Source organism: Bacillus rossius, chromosome 12 (genome assembly GCF_032445375.1).
Source record: "Bacillus rossius redtenbacheri isolate Brsri chromosome 12, Brsri_v3, whole genome shotgun sequence".
NCBI lineage: Eukaryota > Metazoa > Arthropoda > Insecta > Phasmatodea > Bacillidae > Bacillus > Bacillus rossius.
Genome location: NC_086339.1, coordinates 926,976 through 948,895, shown reverse-complemented (window position 1 = coordinate 948,895; position 21,920 = coordinate 926,976). Strand labels below are relative to the sequence as shown.

The 21,920-nt window shown below is 39.6% G+C and overlaps 1 protein-coding gene across 2 annotated transcripts in view; it reads left to right on the top strand.

Moving 5' to 3' along the window:
- The window catches only part of LOC134537324 (ras GTPase-activating protein raskol), a 327,338-nt gene that overhangs the window by 151,559 nt on the left and 153,859 nt on the right, over positions 1-21,920 (top strand). Inside the window, exons 2-4 of one of the 2 annotated variants that reach the window (XM_063377628.1) lie at positions 1,172-1,311; positions 9,684-9,725; positions 14,618-14,816. In XM_063377628.1, coding sequence (XP_063233698.1) covers positions 1,172-1,311; positions 9,684-9,725; positions 14,618-14,816 — 381 coding nt within the window. The remainder of the gene's footprint in view (positions 1-1,171; positions 1,312-9,683; positions 9,726-14,617; positions 14,817-21,920) is intronic. The other variant, XM_063377629.1, reaches the window with a different exon arrangement.

Here is a 21,920-nt window from a genome sequence, read left to right as displayed (position 1 = left end):
ACTCCGTTTTCTTCGTTATACAAAATATATATCTATATGAAAATATTAATATATTTTACTCACTTTTTACTGCACAGTAATCGTATACTTAAGATTTATAATAAAAATTGAACAATAACACAAATTGAACACTAATAGGAACAGATATAGTGTTATCGTTAACACGTCACGTGACCATGTCGATGACGACTTACATGAATTTACTCCCTACATCCTAACCTTCGCTTGAAGAAAGAAAATACGCGACTTCATTCATCGCAGGAGGTATCACCCGTGCAGTCTGCGCGGGAGGCGAGTGTGCCTGACCACTGGACCTCGATGCACAGGTGCCCCCCCCCCCCCCACATGACCCCCCGGCGCGACGAGGGAGTAAACTCGCCCGTGTCTGCTGGGCCGCTGCTCTGCTCGTAAACCACTTTACGAGGCGCGGCCGCCGGCGCCCAGGGGCTGGCGACGCATAAAAATACAGTTGGGGCGTCGCTTTTACGCCCGTGCGAAGTCGCTAGGGAGGGAGGGGGAGGGACAGCGAGGGTCTTCTTCCGCAGCGGCGCAGAGCCCATGACCACTTGGCACCCTCTCCTTCATGTCGTGTCGCCACATCGCGTGTACCAGCATCCCCCTTCTGTTGTCACATCGTGTGTACCAGGCTTATTTGTACCAGCATCCCCCTTCTGTTGTCACATCGTGTGTACCAGGCTTATACTATCTTATAAGTTATAAAGAAGCACTGAAGGTTCAATCCTGACTCACCAAATGTAGCGCAGAGTGTGTGTTGGGTAGAGCGCGAGTGATTAATTCTCGTCATCGAACATAAATTTTGAAATTTTATTTTAACGGAAGTAAGTTTATTCGACTTAGTAACCCTCTTTAAAATTCTATAAAATTTTTTTGACACGAATTGTCAGTGATAACCCTCGATATTCAAATAGAATTGAATCATTATTACATATGAATGGGGTTATAATATACTGTTAATAAAAAGAACGTGAATTTTAAATCGCAGGTAAAATATGGGGCCTGTGTGCATAAGCCGAACAAAACTGCAGAACTGTCGCCTGGTGGAAGCATACAGGCTCATGCTGGGATCTGCACTGATGTGGTGCAGGCAACATCAGACATGCAGTGTAAGTGTCCCCGGGACTGAGGCGCAGTCTGTGCTCTGTCTGCGCAGACAAGGACCTGCAGCTGGGACACAGACCCGCCCTCGCCTCCAAGGACGACCGGGTGCCGCTGGTGTCCTGGGAGCCGTACTTCTGCGTCCTGCTGCAGGACGAGCAGACCCTCACCGCGTACCGCAGCGAGGAGCTGTCGGTGAGTCGCGAGTCCTGCCAGTTGTGACTCAAGTACCAGACAGGATGTGACGGGATATTGGAAAACAGTGTTAGGGACTGATCACAGTGCATATGGATATTCACATGTTCAAACACCATTTAATCAACTACTGAAGCATACGAAACAATAATTTCAGTGTAACTCGGTACCTCATGCCCAGAGACCTGCAAAATTCGCGATTTCGATGGCCTTCAGGATAGACTGCACATACCCCTGTACACTCGGGCAAATAACGCATGTTCATTGGCTGCCGACTTGTAAGTCGTCTCAGCTGGTTTGTCTGTGATTCGACCCTTCTTTGGTTGAGGGTATATAAATAGTTGAGATTCGTCCAGATGAACAGTAAGCCAATAGCAAAATTATCTAAGAGGTATATGTGTTTGAATTCTAGCCTATCACCGAATGAATCCGCGAATTTTGCAAGTCCCTACATTCATGCCAAACATATGTGACAGAAATTTCTCCCGAGATTAAATTCGTCATCTTACTTTTTCTGATAATTATGCGATTATAAAAAGGCCTGTACAAATAGTAAGCTAGCTCATCATAACAAAAAGACTACAAGACTACAAGAAGGAAAACACACAATAAATACGGGCCCATGGAAACCAAAGAAAAGTTACGACCAAAACTAGGACCAGAATGTACCCCAGTCAGGTAGAATAGCGTGATTCAACGTTCGTAGTGAAGAAACTCGTGAACGCGGCATCTCTCACGTTCTCTGGACGAAGTCTGGCGCGGCCACTGAGGCTCGTTCAGGGGTTATCGCGAGTGGCGGCAGAGGATCTGATCATGAGGGCGTGGTTCGTTCATACAGAGAGGTCAGACAGTCTAATGAAAACACCAGGAACACACGGGAATGTGCACGCCACCAGGTACCGCGTGCCAGTCGAGTCAAATGGGCCCTCGACCAGTCCTCGCCGCAACATGACAACCTCGGTCTCTCGGCAGCCCGTGTTGCGTGGTGGTGGGGGGGGGGGGGGGGGTGGGGGGAGCCAATACGAGCACGTGCACGTGCCAAGCGTGTTTCCGAAATGGGACAGGGTGTGTCTGAATTACACCGACCAACTTCGGCTGCTGGTATATCAACACATGATAAGTAGAGACCGGAAAAATTCGCGGGTTCAATGACCTTGAGGATAGACTCCAATATCCTCTGCACACTCGGGCAAATGCCACCTGTACATTGGCTGCTGACTTGTGAGTCGTCTCGACTGGGTGGCCTGTGATTCGGCACTTCTATGAGTGAGGGTCTCTAATTGGCCCTCAGTCCTCCAAGATTAACAGTGAACCAATGACAGAAGCAGCACTAAGGTATAATTATTTGAATTTTAGCATAACACGAAATGAATTAGCTAATTTTTCAGGTCTCTAATTACAGCCCGTTTTCACACAAACAGCAGACAAAATGTAAGCCATACAAATGTAACTGCAGAACATGTGTGTAGTGAAAGATCCGTGGGCATTTTCCTAAAACAACATCAACGACACTAGACCGCAGTAACTACACATGACGAGCGAGACCTCGCCTTGACTCGTGACTACTTGTCCTGGTGTGTTGTCGGTTGACACAGGTGTACAGCAGGCTGTGACAGTTGTTGACAGGGATGACAGCTGTCGAAGTGGGTTCTGAAATGTTCACGTCAGCTGGAATGCACTTGAAGCCCTTCGTGGCGAACAGTCAACAAATTCTCTGTATTTTACAAATAATTGTTTGGAAAGTAGCTGTCGAAATAGACTATGCGTTGTAACACTAAGGTAGAACCACGTGAATTGCACAATACTATGCTGTTAAATATTTCCAATCATTTTTCAATATGTACAAACAAGTTCGACATGTTTTATCGTCACAGAAATACAGAGTTAATTTTGTAAATTTTACATTTACGTTTTGTAAAATGTTCAAAAGTTTACTATTAGTGTTAAAACTGCACAATGGATACTGCACACCGCACACCACACACTAGCTTGCGTTAGGGAAAATTAATGAACAATATGTATATGCACATATAGGGCGTCGCTCTGATGTTGCAGCTGAGCCCTGCCGTATCAGCCCTTAGTGCAGCCTGTATAGTACTTCACATTTAGTTATATGAATTACTAACATCCGTTTATGATGTGTGATGGACATATGTATTTTGAATGTGAATTCAATCGTGAATTACTTTGTGTTTCATATTATTTTTAGTATTATTATTTTTATTAGTTATTTTAATTCAACTGATTTAAAGTTTCTTTTTTTTTAATGAGATCTTCAAAAAAAAATTACCTTCCACATTTAATTTTTTCCCGTATTTTCATTCAGTATTTATTTTTGATTGTTTGTCTTATGCATTTGTTTTATTATTGTATAATGCCAACGTAGTTTGGATTATGTCTGATCGTCGACTCTTAATAAATAAATAAATTATATGGATGTATAATGACGCAGTCCATGCCAAAGTTTGGCTAGAGTGTTTGGGGAAACCGTGTAAAGCAGAAACCAGAGTTGTAACCGGGTCGTCTGGAATGCAGTATGCACCACCTCGCTCCAGAGGTTCGAGTGGTGGGCCCGCCTCACAGTCCCACATCTCGAGGTCCAGCAGTCGCCGTCCAATCAGTGGTCGAGGCGTCCCGTTAGCTGCAGCCCAGCTCCACGGGGTCTGTACCGTTGGCCGGTCCAGTCCTCTCCACGGACACGCCTCTTCTCCCGTTCTCGAGACATTCCACCTGGTGCTCGTCGGCTGTCCGCTTTCCTCCGCCCGTCCGTGTTTCTGTCAGGGAGATGCCCCTCGGTGACTTCTCAGGCAGTCCGTTCACACAGGCCCTCATACTGAGCTGCTAGTTGAGCTTTCAGTTACATTTTCTCCACGTTGGTAACATGTGCAAACATATATCGCTTTTTTTTCTGACACCCATAAGGTGAAGGTACAGCCTAGTAGAATAATGTGACCTTTATTTATTTGTAATTTTCCAAGTTACGCGTCACTACGCACTGAAGACGCTGTCGTGGCGGGGCTTGGGACGTGTCTCACTACCCGGTAGTGAGGGTAGCGAGCCGCAGCCCGTCTCCGCTGACCATCTCGCTTCAACCGCGCGTTAAGCCCTAGGGAAAAAATGAAACTGACAATCTAAATCATCTCCCGCACTCCGCCGCAGGAGAGGTTGTGTTGTGTTTGTGGTTTCAACCGACGTTATTATTGTCTTTTTAATGTAAGTGATTCACCGCTCAACTCACGCCTGGCGGGAGAGATTGGTCCGTGGGAAGCTGGGGTTGCAGTGATTGGCTGGTAGGCGGGACCGCGTGATCGGGAGTGGTGGGCGGTCCGAGTGTCATTACGGCAGACACCGAGGTTCAGGGGGTGTCCTCTCTCTCTCTCTCTCTCTCTCTCTCTCTCTCTCTCGCTCGCTCGTCAGGTCACGTCCTCGCGCGGACTCCAGAGGGAGTATTTCCATCCGATCAGCGCCACGCCCGGCCCAGGGCTGCTCGCAGTGACCTTGCAGCAGGCGTCCTTAGTGCAAGGAGTGCACTCTTAATTGACACTTATTCCTAGGGACCGGAAAAATTCGCGGGTTAAATGACCTGCAGGATGAACTCCATAGTTCTACGTACACTCGGACAAATGCCATCCACTCATTGGCTGCTGTCTTGTGAGACGTCCCAACGTAGCAGCATGTGATTCGATACAGCTACAGTTGAGTGTTACACACTGGCCCAGAGTCATCCAGATGAGTTGTGAGCCAATGGCAGAGGCAGTACTAATTATAACTATTTGAATTTCAGGCTGTCGTGAAATGAATCCGCGAATTTTTCCGGTCTCTACTAATAAGTTGTATGTCTAAACGTTTTCTCATTCCTATTGTTTATATCGTAATTTTAAGCTTTTTTTACTAGTTAAAATTAATACATTTTATAATTAACTTTGTTTTATTTCTGAGCATTAAGTATTTTAATATATTCTTAGTCGTTCGAGATTCAAATTTATAGTTATTCAGTAGCAGTTTTCTGTGACGTAACGTTGCGAATCGTAGAGTTGTGCAACGCAAAGCCGTGTGCTTGTTCTGTCGCTTGTTCATGGCGGTAGCGCAGTAGTGAGTAGAGGGAACACGTGTTTCCAGGGCCAGAGTGTGTGTTCTGCTTTACTTGAGCCGTGCGTAGCGCCTTAGGGCAACCATCCGGGTTAGCCAGTTGCCCCTCTGATGCCAAGGACGTTAAAGTAGGTTGCCTACATTTTGTATTATGTATGTAGAGTCGCAGTTGTTTATTTACTACCTTTACTAAGTTATATTTACCCATATTTAACTTACATATTAGATGTATCGTGTACGTAAATAAACGTGAAATGCTTTTCCGATGAACAAAAAACGAATACCTGAGTTATAAACATTTATATTTAGACAAAATTTTCAATTGAAAGGAACTTGAAATTTTTACTTTGTGTAAATATAATTTATGCCGTCAAAATTAATGAGCTAAGTTTGTGAATACGACGATATATCGTACATTTCAGTGTTAATTCTTGATTACTAAAATAATTTGTTATGAACAAAAAGGATTTTTATTAATGATTTGAGGATATATGGTTTTTGTGAGATAAGTCACATACTCAAATTAAAGAAGAACATAAACCGATGATTCTTACAAAGTCTTGGAACTGATCCATAATATATATATTTTTTTAGTTTCTTTTCGTTAATTTGCACGCTTTTTTTTTTGCTGTTAATTTCGCATTCTTGGCAAGTGTTCTTGTATTTAAATGTCAACAGGTTTTACGTAACTGAGTTTAAAACCTGGCAGAACTGCCACACTGGCACACGCCAGAGCTTTAAGACACTTGTTCCTGTTTTTTTTTAACTGCACGAGATGGTCACTTCTTTTATTGGCCTGGAGCACTCCACGTGACTAAGTTGACTGTAGTCCACTTGTTAAATAAATATTTATGTACGTGTCTGTGAAATTCAGCCTTACCCCAAAAGAAACCGGACCTTTTTTTTCGTTCTCTACAATTGACTCTAGCTTGTAGCCTTTGTTTACTTGCGTGTTACTGCAACTGCAGTGCGCAGCATAAACAGCGTGTTCGTAAAGACATCGAATGTAAACTAACAAGAAGTCAGTAAAATCGAGTGCTAGGCTATAGTTTTCTATGCGATGTGTATGCAATACGCCTGCACACTAATTATAACTTCTTTAGCATAATCAGGACAGGGAAACATTTTAAAATAAATCTTCCTGTAACTTAATTCAACATAAAAGTTGGCTGGCGCTCTCGTGCGCGCGAGTTGTTAGCTAGTTAGAAGAAGTAGCTCCTGTCTGAATCAGTTTTCCTTCTAGTTCTATTTATTACACAGGTCTGCGATGAAAAAGTGTTTTAAATAAATTTATCACAAACATGTAGATGTTGGTCTGTATATAGCAAATATAAACTTTGTTTTAACGTATCACGTCACATTCTTTTTGCATATAGATAAATATATAATAGTTTGTTAGATCGGTAAGTTCGTTTTTTTTAATTGATTCCATGATCTGTATTTCTATTCTATACTCTATGACCGACCATCCTGTAATCTATTGTTACTAACCTGCCTTTCCCCTGTGAGAAAAAGTATCAAAAAAGGTTTTATGTAGTCTATGACTAATCATAGTGGTTTAAACTGCAGAAAAAAACGTGTAATAAAAGATTGTTTTATTAAATCTGTAACTATGGCTCCTCGGAGTTGCAATAACAATCCAAATGTATTTTGCTATATTGGCGGACAATATACAATAGTTAAGCAAAAATTAAAAATAACAGACTTTGTAAAAAATGCTTATTATGCTTACTTCGGAATGAGGTTATGTTACCAAGAGAAACAGTGGGTTCCGCATACAGTATGCCTGCTATGTGTTGAAGTGTTAAGACAGTGGACTTACGGTAAATCAAAATAATTGTCATTCGGTATTCTTATGTTGTGGCGGGAACAAAAAAAAATCATACAGATGATTGTTATTTTTATTTGACCAATGTCACAGGATATAATTCTAAAAACTGCGCTGATGTTTCGTCTGTAACAAAGCCAGTTCCACATGGACCCGAATTACCCATACCAGTTCCTACTAACACTAACAGCTTTGAAACGCCTTTATCACAAAACTCAGAACAAAGTGATATTCTGCAAAGCAGTGGTGAAATTTTTCACCCTACAAATGACCCTCGACCTTTAAAACAGCAAGAACTGAATGATTTGGTACGGGATCTTGGATTACCTAAAAATGCTGCAGAACTTCTCGGTTCTCGACTAAAAGAAAACAATTTATTAGATGCTGCAACTACGTTTTACTGGTTCCGAAGCAGAGCACAATAATTTGTGGAGTATTTTAAGAAAGAAGATAATTTAGTATTTTGCTGTGATATTGGCGGTTTAATACAAAAATTCAATATCGAATACAATACACAAGAATGGCGACTCTTTATAGATACTTCAAAAAGAAGCTTAACGGCTGTCCTTTTGCATATCGGTAATAAATTTGCACCGATACCTGTAGCTCATTCAGTTTATCTTAAAGAAACTTACGAAAACTTAAAAAATGTTTTGGAGAAAATATAATACACCGAACACAAATGGTTAGTTTGCGGTGACTTAAAAATCATATGCATGCTTCTTGGTCAACAGCAAGGCTACACAAAATTTCCCTGTTATATTTGTGAATGGGACAGTAGAGCAAGAAATTTACAATGAAGAAAAAACTGATTGGAAATTTAGAATGGAATTGAAAGTTGGAGTAAAAAATGTCATCAACCCGAGCTTGATGGATCCCGAAAAAATATTGTTTCCACCACTTCGCATCAAACTTGGTTTGATCAAACAGTTCGTAAAGACATTACCGCAAGATGGAAATACTTTCAAGTATCTTTGTTCATGTTTCCCTAGCTTATCTGATGCGAAGTTGAAAGAGGGAATATTTACGGTACCTGATATCAGGAAACTGATTAGGGATACAGAATTTTAAAAAGTGATGACAACCTTGGAACGAAATGCCTGACATGGCTTTAAAAATGTCGTATCTAAGTTTCTAGGCAACACAAACGATTCTGCGTATAAAAATATTGTCCAGGAAATGTTAAACGCCTATAAAAATTGATGCTGTAATATGAGTCTGAAAATTCATTTTTTGAAGTCTCACATTGATTGTTTCCCAAAAAATCTAGGCGACTACAGTGAAGAACAAGGTGAACGGTTTCATCAGGACATAAAAGATATGGAAAGAAGATATAAAGGCCGTTGGGACGTTAATATGATGGCGGACTATTGCTGGATGATACACAGAAATTAAATAAAAAATCATAAACAAAAACAAACAAAACGCAGCTTTTTTTTTTCAAAAAGAAAACGTTATTATTAATTTGTTTCTTCATGTATACCTTAATGTTGTATTATAAAAGCTATAGACTCAAAAAAACTTTATAAACTATTCTAAAATGATTCTCATTCATTTTATTAAATTTTTGTTTTGTTCTTTTTCGTATTCAAATACTGTATCATCTAAATCTGATAAATGTGACGTGGTATACTATACCGTATGAATACCGTTTTCTATTACTTTTAAGACAATTAAAACCAATATTAACCATTAAACAAAAAAAACTTTTAAAAAAATAGGCAGACCTGTGTTATTATTTTTGTAATTATTAATCCAAAATTTTAACATGGCATGGCGAAAATAACAGATTAACAAGATTTCTCTGGGTCTTCCAGTTTTATAACTCCCAGTTCCTCCAAACCGCAAGCACGCATGGCTTTCAAAAATAATTAGTTTTATTTAAGCGCTCGTGGGTGTTTAAAAAACTCGATATAACTATCACTGCGAAGTTATTGGAACGTTTACCACGCTTTGTGACTATAATAGCCACTCTTTTACCACATTGGCAATAGAGTAGGAATGCCACCATTTTGTATGCTTGTTAAAGAGCATTTTCTAGACAGGATATAAACTTAAATTCAAAACTTAAACAATATATATATTTCTGCATTTGTACGTTTGCATATGACTTGTAATTGAGTATTATGAAGGCCTTATTACGATAAGAGTATTAAAAATGCAGGCATGATAATTTATTTATTTGTGAATTTTCTGTTTATAAACTTAATTGTATTTGGTCTTGTCTATGACTATTTTCTGGTACCTTTCTTTGTAATGTACAAAACTTATGTTTTAAAAAATCCACAAACATACATGTGGATGCATTATTAAAATATGTGGTTGTGTTTGTTTCGGTGTGAGTGCTTCCGAACTTGAATGCGGTGAAGGCTGCGGGCTGCTGGCCATGTGACTAACCCTCTCTGGCAACTAACCGCCTCGCTCGTCTAGCCGCCTCCCTGGGTTCTGGTTTCAGATCTTCCCCGGGGTCCCTGCGCGCCCCAGGACCCAGCTGCAGGTGTGTATCTGCCCTGCTTGCCTGTGCTTGTCTGTGCTTGCCTGTGCTTGCCTGTGCTTGTCTGTGCTTGTCTGTGCTTGTCTGTGCTTGCCTGTGCTTGTCTGTGCTTGTCTGTGCTTGCGTGCCGCTCTGTCGCGCCTGGTGTGTGCACTGCTCAACACATCCGAGTTAGGTCTCTTCAAGGAGAGCATTTTAAAATGCCCTGACGGGGGATGAGTAGTACTGTTTTTTTTATTTAAACTGTATTTTTGTACGAGTAAAAATGGCTAAAACGTATCTGTACCGGCTGTTTTTTTTTTGTTGCCTAAACATGTTCTGCTAACACGCGTTTCGGCCATTTTCACTCACAATACGTAGTACCACTCATCCGCCATCAGCGTATTCTTGAATGATCATCGCGATCATGCACCGCCCTGATGTCGCGTGGTTTCTCGTGAAGCTGTGCGCGCTGTGTGTGCCCGGGTGGGCGGGGACCAACAACGTCACTGCTCAAGACGTGGCCGTCATCGCTAACTGTCGCGCCCTCGAGTGGCGCGACAAGGTCAGCGAGATACGGCAAAGTCCGCCACTTCGAAAAGTAATCCGCCGGGATTTGAACCCTAAACGCCTTGGCGATAAGCTCTTGAGTGGCCTCGTATTCTTTATTTGTTCATTATTGAGACTCCTTTAGTCAACTGTATGAACCAGCATGTTTTTTTTTGCCAAAATCCTGAGTTGGTTGTGAGTGCATGTGAAAATATATATTTACCTTAAAAAAAATTCCAAAGTTTCAAGTCTATAGGTGACTGTTACAAAAAATATAATTTAATTGCATGTGGGGTAGCCAGATTCGTAATTTGTTTCACCCTGTAAGATTTAGTGAAATGTACCTAAACTTGCATGAGGCATGAAGCTACCTGTCTGTGGAGTTGTTGTTGGTTACAAAGCGTGCTGTGAACGTGTTGACTCGCCTCTAGAGAGCATACCGCTAGCTCCGGAGTCGCTCCACCGGTCTATGAGAGTCATCCTTACATCAGGATGTGGACGGATCAAGTATTATACCTGGTTCATATCCTGGAACACGATTATAGGCTTTTTTCCGTCAGTCTTGGTTCGACACGTAGCGCCTACCAAACAGTTGTTTAGCTTTCACGAGACGTGAAGATATAAACAAAGAATGTTTTCAGAATGAAAGTCTCTGATAGAAATAATGAGTCATTGTAAAAGAAAACTCATAATAGCTTGAGCTCTGCACGTGGCTTGGCGCTTGACATTAGTCTGAACTAATTTCAGTAAACTTATTGTTTGGCCTATGATTTCAAAAGCACTTCTCTGAACTGGCGCTAAGTCTTCTCGTCGTGCATGGGGTGACTGTGAAGTTTGAACGGTCACCGTAACATTATATGGCGCAGAAATTAAGATAAGGGTATAATGCAAGTCCCTAGAGTGATTTCAACAGTCTCTACCGGTCGTTTTATGCCTATAAATTACTTTGAAATCACGCATTTTAGCAATTTTAACTCTTCTAAAACTACAGTTTAATAACTTCATCTGGAAACAAAACCACATGTAGGCCCTCAGCGAATTCTTAAATGCTTTTCGTAAACAGACCTGAGTCGGATATCTTGAGTAGTTTTTCCTGATGCTCTGCGCGCCGTGTGTGCCCGGGTAGGCGGGGGCATTAACCCCTGAAGGCATTCACAGCCGCAAACAACTGCTTTCCCGCCGGCTTTCAGAGCGCCACTTTATCGCCGCCGGCCTGAGGCGTAGGGGCTCCTGAGGCTCGACAGCTGATCCTGAGGCACTCCTGTTCCCGCTCTGCCTGGTGCTGCTCCGCGCGGGACCATAAGAGCGCCACTGGCAGCTGCAACAAGCGTCCCGTCGCCTCTACAGGCCAAGCACTCTGCTAGCGTCATTTCTCAAACATTAGTTCTGCTAAACGATCATTTATTTTCATTTATTTTAGGAGATTTAGGTTTGTTTTTAGTTTCAGCATTTTCGTTTTACATCTAGTCGAGCGTATTTTAGCATTTTTTAGCGTTGACCCTGTGATATAATTCAAGTTAAGCAATTTGGTTATCAAGTAGGTGATGTCATTTGGAATTAAGAGATCAGAGGTTAATAGTCCCTACATAGGAGGACTCTCAGTTCTCGCCGTCTGTGATGCTGTGTGTAGGCAACCCGCTGGCCAGTTGTGTGAAAGTGGTTGCCTTGCAGGCCGTGTAGGAGCAGCAATCGACTCTTCTGATCGGACGGGATCCTTTACCAGTATCTACCTTACAAGACACAAGATAGTCAGTCATTCTCGTCTCAAATGTACCTTAATGCCTGAGTGACATGTAACAGACACCGTCTAGTCAGGCGTGTATTAGTGTTAGTGAGGCGGGATGATAAGTGCGACGCTCGCTGGTGCTTCTAGCGTAGCATCGCCTCTAGGAGCAATCTCCTCGTCGTGCGTGATACTAGAGTGGTGACCTTAATATTATATGGTGGAGAAATTAAGATAAAGGTGTAACGTTGTTACCTATCCCAACACCTGGGTGAATTTGGAGAAAATTTATAAACATTAAGAGCAGATGCGTTGAGCTACAAACACAATCTTATTCAATAATGTAACCAGCATGAAACCCTCAATAACAAACATAAATCAAAGTAATGCTCTTGCTTAACAATATTTAAATGGTGGCTAAGACTAGTTACGATCGCGCCATGTGATGGGAACTGTAACACTTACAATGTTTTAATTAATACCTAAGCATTAAAAAATATTATTTATGCACACAATTAATAAGCCATATACTGAATTCAAACTATAGATTCTCAAAATTGTTTTTAACAATACATTCCAAATAACTGTTACTTTTCAAAGATTAACAGGATCCATTTAAAACATTAACAAAAATAATTATATTTGTTTCTATCGTTAACAGATTGGTTTTATTTAATAAACATTAATTTTATACGATTGATCAAACAAGAATTAAATTATTTACATATTTTTATATTCAACTTTAAATTTTTGTTCGAGTCACTAAGTACATTGTACAACCATGACTAGCTTGATTTAGCCAATAAAGCGAAATTCCCAAAAGTTTATCAAAAAAAGGTTACTCGTGAAATGTTTACTTAAAGGATATACAGTTTGTCCGCGTTGGCAGCCTGTGCAAACATCTTAGCTCTCGGTATACTTCATTTAGTAGGAGTAATTTCGTCAATGGAACGAAAGTCGCGTGGAACGGAAATGTGTAATCACTTGCTGGCGGATGGTGTGATCCAAGTTCACAAAGACTAAGGGAAACTTTATGGTGTTAACTGTTTAATGAATTTTAAATAAAATTACTTGTCGAAAATCAGGTACAAAGCAGGGGTTTTGTATTTTCAAAAGTATTTTTCGCTTTTATCGGAGCCATTCATTATATAGTTTAACATTTCGTTATGCAAATCGAATGATTCGATAGTCGACGTAGCTGTTCCGGCAGCGAATTCTAGCGGTGGGTGCGGAAACTACGTGTGTTTCGCGTCTATAAATGATGTAGAAAACACAGTTTGCGAATATTTATCACGCTCGGCATTATTTTTTAAGAAATCTACGTTAAATTGCGTGTTGGAGTTTTTAATTATAAGTGTACTTGCAACGTGAGAACAAAGTAATTTTCTCGTCACCGAGGGTAGATGTTACTCATCTCTGGCGAGTTAATGAAAGACTCATTCACATTTTTTTTTTTTTTTTTTTAATTTTAGAAGACAGTCGGTCATCTGTATCATTCACCTTCTTTCAAAGTAGCTCATTTCAACTGGTTCGAAATACAATTTATTGTATTGTGTATTAATTTTTCTTTGATATTCCAAGTTTAAGGGGGTCGCCTACTTGGGCACACATACGTTGTGCAGAAATTCAAAAGAAACTCCGCGATTTGAAATGTGACAAGATATCATCACAGTGGTGTCTGTTTACTAAAATAATTTTAGAATATGATGGCATATGGATAGCTTTGTTTCCGTATTTAGTTGTTTTATTGTACATGTGAGTCGTGAGATGGCCGGTGAAGATTGTTGGAAGCAGCCAAGGGACCTACATGTCACTTCTCCGCCACTCCAGCACACACGCCCTGGGTCTCCTGCTCCAAGCCACAGCTCGCTGGCACACACATATAGTGCTTTCTTATTTAACACAAACATCACATTCAGTGTTCTGTTAAATACCATGATAGCGTGACAACATTATTTTTTTTTTGACGTGATAACGTCTTATAAATCGATGATCGCCGGCTGCTCGCACGAAAAAAGCATGACTCATTGTCACGTTCCGCCTGAGCCGAGCGTGCAAGAACCGGCGAACCACCGTGCGAGAAAATCTTCTATAATATCATACATGTTAAGGCGGATTGTTTAACTAATTGTTCGTGATTATATTTGAACAGATTATTTTAAATTAATTTTTCATAAAACCTGTATTTAATATTTGAAAATTAAAAAGTATGCAATTTGCTATCAATGTTTTCTTATGACGTTATCACGTAAAATTATCGTCCGTAAACCGACTTTACAGACAACCCCATTTTTTTTTTTTTTTAGTTTAAATGTAATATTGGCTCCACTGCTAAGGCCCGTGCGTAGGATTTAAAATCCATCATTAAAAAAAAGGGGGGAAGAGAAAGAGAGAGATAATGTAAACGTTGAATAGCTACTACTATTCCAGCCACATGCGAAAAATGGTGTTTGCAAGTTAAAGTTTGGTATAAAATATTACCTGTAATATAAATATGTCGACTCAGATTTGTGTTGTGCTTCGATGGTGTGGCCGAGGTTTGTTCTCAAGGAGAGATGTCCGTTATCGCTGTTCTCCGCCGTCACACGCCAGGGCAGAGACCACGTGGCTCAGGGTGTGTTGTGAAGCGGCGCTGGGTGCGCAGATCGGCGACTCGCTGTTCGTGGACCTGCCGCGCGCGCGCCTGGACGGCGGCGCCAAGGCGTTCCGGCAGCGCTGGGGCTACGAGCTGAGCCCCCCTCCCCCGCTGCTGGAGGAGGAGGAGGAGGAGGAGGAGGAGGAGCAGCCCTCGGAGACGGCCTCCCTGCGCGAGGAGGGGCTGCTGGGCTGCGCGTCGCCGCTAGGTGAGTGCTGCATTCTGTTGACTTCACACGACCACCCGCTGGGATACTCTGAAGATTGCCTGACAATTTCATCAAAATAGGTCCAGCCGTTTTGGAGTCCATAGTGAACATACATACACACATAGATGTTTATATTATATTGTTACGATTTACTGCGGGTTCGTAAAGGATAGCCCAATTAAATATTTCATTACACACACAGTTTTATTGATAGCCACTACTTATGTCACTTACAATTAATCTTATAAAATGGCAAATAATCAGTAGCACTTAAAAATAATGTTGCTTCCCTCTGTCACTCGTTTTTTGCAATCCACGCACCTCGCTGGGCCTCACCTCTCGCCGCAGCACCCCTCGTGGATCTCCGCCGCGGGACTCCGTCGCCGCACTCCGCCGCCGCCGACGCACTTGCCTTCGCCGAGAATCCGCTCGACGCCTCGCTCGGAACTTCGCTCGGGACTCCGCCGCGCCCGCGACACTATCGCCCGGAACTGAACTCTTCGCCCTGGAACCTTCGTCCAATGGCTTCGCCACTCTGCCGCACCCGCGGCACTATCGCCCGGAAACTCCGCCGCGGGAGAACTCCCGACTGAACTCCGACTGACTCTCTCGAGGCCGCCGTCCTCGTTTTATCTCTCAGCCGCAATTTCCAGAACTCACGAGAGCGGCCGGGGCCAGTCGCGTCATTCCGCGCCGACCCGACGGCAGAAATCTCTCGAATCACATGTCAGCAGCTCGCGTAACTCCGCAGCTGCCAGGTGTCAGTTACGTGTCAAAGGCAGGGCGCCGCGCGGGGATTTGGGGGAAGGAGGGGGGAAAGCGACAATCCTTGTTATCTTCCAGGCGCGCGCGGCGCATAGCATGTTGCGGCAGCCGCCAGCCAACTCTGCACCTGCACGTGTCCCGGCCTTGCTCACGTTCGTAACATTATATATTGTTATTTTTTTTTATTTGCGTAAAATTCTAATTAGATTACGTTCATGAAATTTCAATTTTAAGTTTTCAGTTACCTAAAATTATTCAATTACGACTGGAACAGAAATTTTAACATACTAAATCCTTAGTCATGAAAGCGTTACCTTTTAACAAAAATTTTGAATATGATTGCAGTGGATGAAATTACACTGTCGTTTACTTTATTAAATTTTTGACTGACTTCGTGGTCAACGAATCAGTACGTAAACATGTAAATCATCCCATTCATAAAGTACTGAGTCATGCCGTAATTTGTGTTGGTTTTTTTTTGGTTGTTACATTGGCTACGAGTATGAAAAAGAAGTGTCTGAATTCTAAATTTCTAACTTTGTTTTTTCTAAAACTTAAATTTGGTCTGGTCTTATTTATACTTCTAATTTACATATATATATTTTTTTAGTTTATTTTCGCCAGAGGATTGGTAATAAATATTACAACAAAAGTAAATACTAAGTATTTATTTATTTTCGATCTGTAGACTCCACAAGGAGATAAGGCTCCGGGATATAGAACATGTCAAGTCAAATAATGTAAAATATGCACGTAAATTGATATTTTAAGAAATCGAAAAAAAATTTAAAACCTGTTTACCTCTTTAAAATACAAAACATAATTCTTGACTGAAAAATATAATCCTCAAATTTATTTTAGGTGTTTTCTTAAAGGAAAAATATAAAATTAAATTATAGATGTAACAGTTACTATAACATAAGTTGTCAGATGAAATAAACAACAGTTATTTTTCTCTATTTTCTTTAAAATTAAAGAATTCCTTCAGAGAGCTGTGTTTGGAATACATGTAGACATTAGCTCCTGCATGTTCCGTAATTTTCCTGTTACTTTCAACATAAAGTGTGAAAAATTTCATCAAGCTCAGAAAAATGTGTATTTATATTATAAAAATTTACCTACATACAATCTTACAATTATCATATCTTACCTACATACAATCTTACAATTATCATATCGTACCTACTTAAATATAACATTTACAATACAATACAAAATAATATAATACAACACAACTAAATAATTCAGTGTATGTACAGTGAAGATATGTCCTAATTTGTTTTATAAAAACCATTTCAAAGAATAAAATGCATTATTTTTTTTAATACTTTTTGAATAATTTGTTTTGTTGTAATTTGCCTGACAATTGTCTATATGTGAAGTACTTGAAAATATCTGAATGAGCCTGGATATTATAATTACAAAAAAAGTTACTGAATCAGGGGCGTAGAAAGGGGGAGGGGGTTAGGGGTTCAAACCCCCCCCCCCCTAGCACCAAATCTTTAATTAATTTCTTATTCATCACTCAAACAAATTTCATATTAAAATTAATAAAAATTTTACCATTACAATATTTAAATTTAAGTACCGAAAACTGCTAAAATAGCACTATTTTACACCTTAAAATCCAAATATATTCAATGCTCGGACCCCCCGCTTTAATACGGGGGGGGCCATGCTTCTTAAAACCCCCCATACACAAATCCTGTGGCTACGCCACTGTACTGAATGAATACGTTTCCGTGTGTTTGACCCCCTTTTTTTTTTTAGAGTGGTGCCCCTATTACATTGCCATTCTTCTTCTTTTTTTCTTTTTTTTTAACGTTGGTGGCAACTTATTTATTGGTTTAATGTTTTTATTGTCAAATTTACCGTTTAGGCAAGAGTGCTGTTACCTAGCGAATTCTTTAAGTACTGAACTATGTATAGTTTTATTGTGTATGACAGATGGCGTTAATGACGTCCGCGCCCGGATAAATACTAGTTTTTTCTCAGATTTTTTTGTATAGTTCGATATTTGGTTTGATATTTGTTTTGAAAATAAAGGGCAATCTGTTATTTCAAAGAGAAACATGAAATACCAGTCCCACACAATACGATTGGAAACAGTGTGACTAAAGAATTGTCAAAATGTAATATGGTTACCCTAGGAAGAGTGCGGTGTATCGATGTATCGTTTGATACCAACTTTGCACGGCAGGTGGCAGGAGCGCGCTGTAGTACGGGTTCCCGACGCTAGATGTCCGCACAAGCTTTCAGCTCTTGATGGTTACACAGACCGCCAACAGAATGCGCGCTAGGTTTTGCTGTGGGAAGAATACCAGTCATGTAATGTAAGCAATATTGGTATAATTAGGTGTTATTATGCCACGATATTGTTCAAATAATACTTACCATTGCTCCTATTTAAAAAAAATTATCCAGTTACTTTAGAAAAAAAAACTTTTTATTTATATGTTTCTGTTTTCAAGTTACATTTCCAAGGGAACTGTCAAGGAAATTAATATTCGTTTTTATTAATAAGTTAGCGTGTTTATTTAAAAGTTTATTTAAAGTGTTTAAAAGTTAGAATATCTTGCTGTGTTATAAACTAAATCTCTGAAATGTCTGAAAAAAACGTTACTAATAAAATATACAATATCACAACTAAGTCCACATTAGTTAAAATACATAAACGTGTGATTTTTTTTCTTATTATGTTTAAGGTTAAAACTAATATGACGACTTGATGTAAGTTTTTGGACATTGCTTAGCAATAGCGTATGTCCAAAAACTTACATCAAGTCATGCACTCCCATTGCACAAATCTTTTAAGATAACACTAATATGACGAATTCGTATTTTTGTATTTTGTAATTATGAAGTAAGAGTCCAGATAGCGCATGTGCTAACGAAAGTGAAGGTAAACAAGCCCAATGTATTCTCTTCGTAATTTTTCGGCAATATACTCACTAAATTATTATTACTGTACGTATAAACGCATATTTTCAATAGGCCGCAGCAGCTGTATTTTCCTCTGTTTTATATATAATTTCCTCCCCCTTCACCTTCTTATATAATTCGTCTTTATGATCTTTCACCCGCTGTAGTAGGTATCATTAGATACACATGTTTTATACACGAGAGTATGTCACTTGACACTTACCTACAGAATCTGCCAAATACGAACACGAAGTAAATATCGGCGACGCAGTTTAGGCAATTTATCGAATATAACGAAATTTTGCGTGCAGCCGTGTTCTAATTGGCAAATTTTGTAGACCAACTGGTCACTTGTCCCGATTGTGTATATAAAATTTTTGACGTTAGTTAGTTTTTTCTTACTTTGAATCTAACGTAACTTACAGTTTTGCAAAATACAAAATTACGAATTCGCTATGTTGGTGGCAACTTTTATAATGAGAACGTGTGCGCATTTTATTGGTTATTTTTAAAGTATCCAATTAAGAATGGCGATATATATATTAATATTTTAATTTACAGTTAACCGCGATAATTAGCTTAAAAAATGTTTTACTACTATTTCTATAAAACCAATTAGTAGTGAAATTTTATTTTTAATACATTCGTTGAGGCTTTTAAAAAATATATATATATTTTTTTTAAGTAGTACACAAGATTTTAACTAAAACCCTTGAAGTCTATTGTAATAATTAGGGGGAAATAAACTGGAGTTAGAGTTTAAAAAATCTTAACTTCCGTATTACGTAACCCGTAAAATAATTTTCCAAAACTTTGGTCTGAAACAATTTTTGATAAGACGACTACAAGGGGTTTGAAAAAACGAGGGATCGGGAAATAACAAATAAAACTTTCGTACCATGTACGTCAATCTTTATGTAACCAACCAATATTGCAAGGGGTAGAAATAAAAAGGGTTGGTAGACAAAAACAAATCATGTCTTTTTAAATAGGTATACTATCAAATTCGCTATTATTTATTGTAAAAATTCTAAGCATTCTCTAAAAAATTTGGCTGGAACAATTTTTCATTAAACTACTACTTTAAAAACTCGTATTAAAATTAAAAAAATAATTAAAAATACTTTATTACTGTCAAATTCGTTCGAATACACTTTAAATTATACTAATTTTATTTAAACCTTGGTCAGAATCAAAAAATTTTATCAATCATTTGTAATATTGGACAACAAATGGAATTTCATGTAGGTACATTAAATTCTTAAATTGTTCCATAAGTTTATACATGTTTCCAGAATGTTTGCAGAAGAAATAGGTATTTAGAAATCGACCTAAGCCTGTAGGCTGTGCCAAAGAAGTATTTTTTTTAATAGATTTTTGTAGTATTTTAGTATTTACCGAGATTAAGAAAATAATTCTTTTGAGCTTGTATTATGTAAGCATGTGACAGCACCAGCCGGCAGCCCTTTGTGCCAGACTAGTGCAGGCTACATCGGTGTGCGTGTATCGGTATACTGCCTTCCTTCTCCTCGTGTCCAGGAGCGTGACTGAGTGATGCGTGGGCTGCGTGACAGACAGACAACGAAATAGCACGACCGCTGGAAGTTTCTCGATAGCGCCGAGGTTTTCGTCCTCCAAGTGTCGTCATGATTCAAGCCTGCGCCCCCGAACTAGCAAAGGGTGAATCGTTCTGATGGAATGGGATGCGGCGATGGAACTGGACAGTGCGCTGGGTTGTGACCAGTGACCAGTGACCAGTGACCAGTGACCAGTGACCCGTGTTTGCGAAGCGAGGCAGGCCGCCGGGAGTGGCGACTGAAGATGTCAGTCCGATAGACGGTAGACGGTGTGCCCAGTATCTGTTTCATGCATGTGGAAATACATGTGGTATGACCTCAAAAAATAACATTATTTTCTCTTGGGAAAACGCATTGTACAAATTTATGGGAGTTATAAACCTGCAGTTCTTGATGTTTTTAAAACTAAGTTTATAATATTTGACACTACATAATATAATATTTAATCTAACAATTCATCTATATAATACTTCTGTGGTTACACGTCTCGCCACTAGGCCACTAGGTTCCCGCCTGTGTTAGTACGGAGTTGCCCGGTGTAAGTGTCTAGAACTCTAGAGTATTGCTATAAAAAAAAAAGCCCGCTCCACTCTTAGGTTGCAGTACACGGCTTATGGCGCGCGCTGTTGCTAAATCTCTAACACATTACGAATTTCAGGAGATCAGTGTCTTTGTAATTTGGATCGAACAAGAAGCATTTTAAGAAATCATATCGTAATTTATAATATTTTATACTATTACACATAAATTTGTAATAATGCCACTTTTATGTAAATTTCAAATAAAAACTACCTATTGTAGACGAAAATTTCTTATAGTTTTCTTTTCTGTTCTAAAAATCCCATATATATATATATATATATATATATATGGGCCCGATAAATGCGAACATTTTTCTCGCTTTCGTCCCCCATCTATCTTTAATAGAAAAAAAATTTTCCGCGGGTCAACTTTTTGATGTGTCAGTTTGTGAGAAAATGCATTTCAATATTTTAAAAAAATTATTTAAGTGAAACCTGTACAGTTTTTGTCTTAATATTTGTTAGGTGGCGTCCTAAGGCATTAATTTACTAATAAAAAAATCTGAATGAAATACACATATAGATTTTCTTTTTTTGATGTGAAACATATCGGAATACTTCAAAACAGTTCGCAGCGAATAAGTTATGTTTTTTAATTTTTTCGGATACTTAAAATATTGTTAAGTATTCAAAATAAGCATTGCCTGATGCGTATTTTGATTCTATACGATATGAAAAAAAGCTTGGTCCGAAAATTAAAATTTTAAATTTCGTTTGATATTTGGCAACAACGCACGAAGAAACAAGGACAGCGCTAATGGCAATCGGCGTGTGTTAGAGAGAGAGAGAATGCGCCCATATACTTCCACACTGCAATCTAAGAGTGGGATGTTCTATAGAGTGTTGCTGGGCCACGGCGTGTTGCTGGATCCTCCCAAGGCCGGACTCTGTGCCTGCCTCTCCCGGGCTTTAGAAAGTAACCTCTGGAAATATGAACCACCTGCATGGAACACCTTTCACCTTACAAACAAGTCAGGTATACGCTTATTCAAAGGAAGTAATTATTGAATTGTGCAAGTTTACGTCGATTAGTTTCAAGGCAGGTCGGACACTCCGATCCCGTACCTCGTATGTTCGTAAAGTTCATGCTGGAGAACGAGGTCTGACAAGTCGTCATTCTGGCTTTCATACTGCTAAATAATGTGAACTTGGTTACCGTTGAATGGTTAAGACAGTCGATACTCCTTCACATATATTAGGTGGATTTCGAAGAAAGACTGCTGTTGTAGCCGTTACCATAGTGCGACATCACGACATCC